The following is a 5,636-nucleotide window of genomic DNA, read 5'->3' on the forward strand; positions in this document are numbered from 1 at the left end:
CATGTAGTTTTTTTTTTTTTTTACAGTTATCTGTGGAGATTTGCACAGATTTTTTTTAAAAACAGTTGCTATGTTCAATTATGGGAAGCCAACATCAACATGGAATGGAAGCAACGATCAATGGTACTGTGCAATGTTGTCTCAACTCAGTTATGAAAGATATAACCTCAAATAAAAGCATTGAAGCTTTAGTGCATTTGATTAATGGAGTGAAAGTATGTACACTTTTATAGACCAGAAAAGTAAAGCTTGTCACTAAAATGGTAAGTTATTAGTTGAAGTTTCAGTGGTGCAAGTCCGGAAATTATCAAATTGGAGTACTGCAAAACTAACACTGAACTAAATTCCGGTAAATATTTGTTCTTAGAAGCACCTAAACTCTCATGAACTGTACTGTATACAGTGGAACTGATGTTCTGTACATACTTGATGCTATTTTACAGCCCCTTTATGGTTTGTGCTGATGAATCACGCTGGATAGGAGCAGCTGATGTCCAGGCATGCCAGCGTTGGGAATCGATGTTAACTCACTATTCTCAAATCTCATCAAAGATACCTTTGTTTTAATGACTGTCAGACGACTGGTTGTAATGTTCTTTCTTCATTAAGTGATAACATCCCACTAGGTGGCAGACTTGATTCATTCTACGCATTACTTCACTTTTAGGTTGACTGAGGAGAGACCATCCCCATGAGGGCCATTATCAGTGGAGCTGCTATGGTGCTGCTTGACATTGTTTAGAATTATTTTTCTCATGCCATCTGTGTGTCTTTCTAATATTACTCAGTCATACAGGATGATTTGTGCCGTTGAGTCAATGTTACTCTCAGTCATGGCCTTTGTTTACACACACCATACATTCCATGTAATCTTTTGTAGCACAGTATATTTGAGCTTTAAAACCAACTGATGGGTATCTGTAACCATATCAATGGGCATCTTTTTGTGTAAAACTATGTCGAGCAATACATATCCACTGTATGCTCTAAAGAGATTACCAGCTATTTACTTAAAGTATATGATGAAATTGTAATGATACAATAATGACCTATTAATTGTTTATTTGGGATTCATTAAACATGCACCACTAGGCACCGTGCAGTTACCACTTATTCTTTGAAGTACTGTTAGTAGAAAGTACACATTGTACCACAATCTCCAAGTAAATAAAGTGCCATCTCAAAACTGATATCAGAAGTACATAGCCTACTTCATAGAATGTGCATATGTGAGTACATTCCTTAACTAACCATCAAGAACAGTGGTGCCAGGCCAATGACCTAATGGGCTATGGGAGTGGTGATATTGCATATGCATAAGATTTGTGTAGGCCTGCCTCCACTGTAATTACACTGAACCTGCCAATGTAACTACTATGTTAACACACAGGAATTATTAGGGACAATGCAAAGTGCCCATGTAAAACTTGACCAGTTGAGCACAAAGTAACCTGTTTATCTGTAATAATAAGTATTGCTCTGGTTATTTAATTGTTAATACATTAATATTAGAAATAATTATTACACTCACACGTTTCGCCCTTCTTCGTTTAGCTGACATTTGATTAAACACATGGATCTGAGCATTTGTAACAAAAGACTGCCTCCGGAAAGACTGATTATTCTATTTTGCGGTACAGATATTCCAGCATTCCTCTTGCATTTGTATGAAAAACATCAAATGAAAGCAGTTCATTTAACGTTGTTAGACTAAGGCAACCACGTGATAAATATGGAGTTTACATATATTATCGAATGACATGTAAACGAAAGCTTGTTTTTATTTGCCACATACCAATTATGTATCATTATTTCTATCCAATCTATTGTAACATTTGTTCATGTAGACTGCTAAATAATTTCCCTTTCAAAATATAGTGATGTGTGTGATGAGGCAAGCAGTGAATCAGATGCCTTATTTCGCGTTGGTGGGTCACACTGTTCTTTACCCAAACCTAGAAAAAAAAACCTGTAGGCCTATCTGGCAAGGTCTGGCCGAGTCACTCCACAATGCACCTAGAAAAATCTAGTTGACTTTCCAACCACAACGATTCCAAGCGATTACACCAATTGTGTGCACTGTCTGAAGAAACTCCCTTGATCTGGTTACACGTGTTACAAATGTGCGGAGAGATATTCAAGCAGACTGCAGTTAGAACAGCAAGGATGCGAGGGAGAAAGGCAACAACCCTCCTATTTCCACTGCCTCCTATTGAGATGTATTCATTAGGAACCCCATGCTAATCAATTGCTATTCATGGTCGTTTTTCCAAAACACACCCATTTTTAGAGACGCAGATGCGTGCCATTATTGCTGCCGGCTCAGTAAAAACGTTATGTACGGTAAGGCGGGTTAACCTAATCAATCATGTTGACCACTTTGTGTTAAAGACCATTCTTACACCATATGGCAGTGGAGTGGTCGCAACATTATTTTCTGCTGCCCCGGGTCCTTACCAAGTTGTGACAACTGTCAGGGAGGGAGTAAAAAGAAGAGCTTGTTTAACTGCGGCTAATTGTGCAACTTTACGCAGAAAGCCACTTTCCACACAAAGAGCAGTAGGCCTTCAATCAACAGAAGGATATTCAGATGTTGAAATCACGTGTAATAACCAATATTTTGATGTTAGCATAAGGAAAACAATATTCAATTCTAGATAAATGTTCACGATAATAAAATGTTGCCTTGCCATTGTGGTATGTCAAACTGTAGACTAAACCAATACACATCGAGACAGAGGTAATTGCAGATATTATCATGAAATATCATACGCTTTATTTACATATTATTGATTAAATAGAATGGTACAATAAAATTAGGCATTCGTTATTTAATTTATATACAGAACGTATAGCGTGTAAAAGTTTTGGCATATGTTTCACTAGATATTGATAATTAATTTTTACATGACTGCTAATTGCTTGGAAACACTTTGTTTTTTAAAATAAAATGGACATCAAGATTGATCCTACGCTCCACTTACATGGGCATTCTAAAAGTTACAATTGGATCTGAACTTGGGGACATTCGAGTTGAAAATCTTTAATGTCCTTTAGCAGCTGAAAACGGATGAATAGTTAAAATAATGGCAACCCCCCAAAAAAAAAAGATACACAGAGAAGAAAAACACATACTTTGCGGTCTTGATCGTGTACTTTAACACTAGGTATGTTTCATTACCTATTGAAATAAATATGTATTCCTCAAATAAATGGGTGAAATTGAAACGGGGACATCTAGAAGCCTTTTACAGTCCCATGAATGTAATTAAAATGTAGAAGAGGAGAAAGAAAACTTTCCTTTAAAGTTTAACTGCTATCAACGTCAATATCCGTGCAAAAGTTTTGAAAAATGCGCTTTCTTAAAACATGGCCTACTGTCAATCGTCCACCTCAATCTCTTCTTCCTCCTCTGAGAATTCGTCCGTGGTTTGGTCTCTGGATGAGGAGGGGGACTGAGGAAATGCTCCGTGTCCTTGTGACGACGGGGAGATGCTAGGGGATATTGCTCCAGAGCTTCCTTGCAGGTCGTCAATGTCTTCCATGTTGACTAGCTTTTGCAGGGTTTGTGGTGGGACTTTTTTGAGCGACTCCACGTCTGCTTTCATCTCTTCCAAGTCTCTCTTGAGCTTGGCCCGTCTGTTCTGAAACCAGGTGATGACCTGAGCATTGGTTAGCCCCAGTTGCTGAGCAATCTGGTCTCGATCGGCCGGAGACAGATATTTCTGGTACAAAAAGCGCTTCTCAAGTTCATATATCTGATGGTTGGTGAAAGCTGTCCGGGACTTTCTCCTCTTTTTTGAGGTTTGCCTCTGTCCAAAGGCGTTTACATGCTCACGGCCTTTAGGGAAACGGAAATACAGAGTCACTTTCCAAAACAATGTCAGAACAACATGTCTACAAGTGTCCTAAAGTGTGCCATGATAGAATCAGCAGCGTTGTAATTGAAGTCTCGTTTTATCGAATATGTAAAGCAGTTGCAAACAATTGTTATTATTATTTTGGGTATGGTTTGGTAATAACTTTGGGTACAGCATTCTATAGAGACAATATGCAACGAATAACAGATTCCTGTTTTACACTGTCCATGCACCATTAGGATTAAAATATTTATCAATATCAGGATTGAAATAAATGACATGCTACCCAATAAAACAACCTAGAAAACGTTGACACTTAATTACATTTTAAACCAGGAAGCACAATAGAACATGTCAGTTTAGAGGCCTCCTTTTCCACCCCAATAAATGGCAGGTTTCCTTATAGCCTACTGTTAAGTATCGCACAAATAAAATTAAACTATGAAATAATAGCCAGGGATAGATAACATCACACAGAATAGGCTTGGCAATAGATTGACACATATTGCAATGCCTTTAGAACCACACTCACTGTAAACGTTTGATAACAGTTGACACGATAGGTTATCACCAATGGATATTTCGATGATTATGCATGTTTAGGCAATACAATCACTCACTCAATCTGTAAATGTAAATATTAAAACGTTATGTCAATATTGAATATGAATCATTACCTTCAGCTGCTTGTATAACGCTGACTTCCAGACCTTTAAATGTTTTGCTGGCTAGTTCCTCCAGAGCGCATAACGGCGAAGAGGGAGTGCTAATACCGTTCCTTGCTGCATTTGAGCCGGACACTTTTTCAATAACTCTCGGCGGACAGAGATTTGCAACTGACTTCTTCACAGAGGGTTTGCTTAGGATATCCTCAATGCTGAACGGCGTCAGAGGCTTGTTTGAGTTGGCCGGGGGTGGAAGCTGGTCCAAGGGACCCCGTCTCCTCTCCTCACCGCTGGACTGCAACACCGAGCCTGCCTTCATGTCTTTACTGGAGGTCATTGCAGTCCCAAGGAATTACTGCTGACAAAGACTGATTATTTCATTCAAATGGTCGTTCAAACGTCCACAAGTGTTTCCTTCAATTGTCGTCTTCTTCGCAGCCCACTTTCTAGCACTTTCAGTCGAATTATGCAACTACACTTTTCTAAAATGTTTCTCCAAAATAACCATGGTTCGGGCGTAGGTTGCAGTTTCACAGGCAACCAAATCGTATTTCCTTGCAGAGAGAGACAGTTCCTCTGCGAAGTTCCATGGAGATCTTTAGAAAGTATAACTGTACTGGCTGGGGGCGATTCCCTGCAAGGAATAAGCTGTCTCAAGGAACAAGAAAAAGCAAGCAACCGCTAACGAGTTATTGTTGATTGGGCGAAGTTCAATTAGAGAAACACTAGCTACACTACTTGCTGACCCGCTGCTGCGTCTTAAAGGGCCAGACCATTATAATTAATTGGACGCGGAAGAGGAGGAGTTTCGCCTCAGCAATGTTGGGGATGTTTTGAGGAGCGGGAGATGGCTTGAAATGTTCATGTATCTTCCGCCCCCCCTTCCCACAGGCAACATGCTCTCCGTGTATTCCACTGGAAAGGGAGTTGGTGTTCATTTAAACAATGCCGTAAGCATTCTTGTGTATAATGGTCAACTCTGTATTATTATGGTACACAGTAGGCCTAATTGAGTGATATAAAAAGAAAGGGCACTATTGGCACCCTTGTAGCTTAATCATACAAAATGATACGAGAGATTTGAAGGCACTTATGATTCGGAGACAAAAGG

General features: G+C 39.3%; 1 protein-coding gene across 1 annotated transcript; it reads right to left on the minus strand.

The window, feature by feature from the left end:
• Positions 1–3,099: 3,099 nt before the first annotated feature.
• Positions 3,100–5,269, minus strand: lbx2 (ladybird homeobox 2). Its single transcript, XM_046296609.1, has 2 exons — positions 4,538–5,269; positions 3,100–3,841 (listed from the first exon to the last, which is right to left on the minus strand). The coding sequence occupies exons 1-2, from the start codon at positions 4,860–4,862 to the stop codon at positions 3,381–3,383; spliced, it is 786 nt and encodes a 261-aa protein (XP_046152565.1). The 5' UTR covers positions 4,863–5,269; the 3' UTR covers positions 3,100–3,380.
• Between the last annotated feature and the right edge of the window lie 367 nt (positions 5,270–5,636).

The sequence above is a fragment of the Oncorhynchus gorbuscha genome, linkage group LG13 (assembly GCF_021184085.1).
Source record: "Oncorhynchus gorbuscha isolate QuinsamMale2020 ecotype Even-year linkage group LG13, OgorEven_v1.0, whole genome shotgun sequence".
Taxonomy (NCBI): domain Eukaryota; kingdom Metazoa; phylum Chordata; class Actinopteri; order Salmoniformes; family Salmonidae; genus Oncorhynchus; species Oncorhynchus gorbuscha.

Excerpts from the sequence above, each read along its gene's own strand:
- lbx2 (XM_046296609.1), bottom strand. The coding sequence starts at position 4,862 with ATGACCTCCAGTAAAGACATGAAGGCAGGCTCGGTGTTGCAGTCCAGC. Across the intron at positions 3,842-4,537 it reads CGTTATACAAGCAGCTGAAG|GCCGTGAGCATGTAAACGCC; the intron begins GTAATGATTCAT and ends GTTTCCCTAAAG.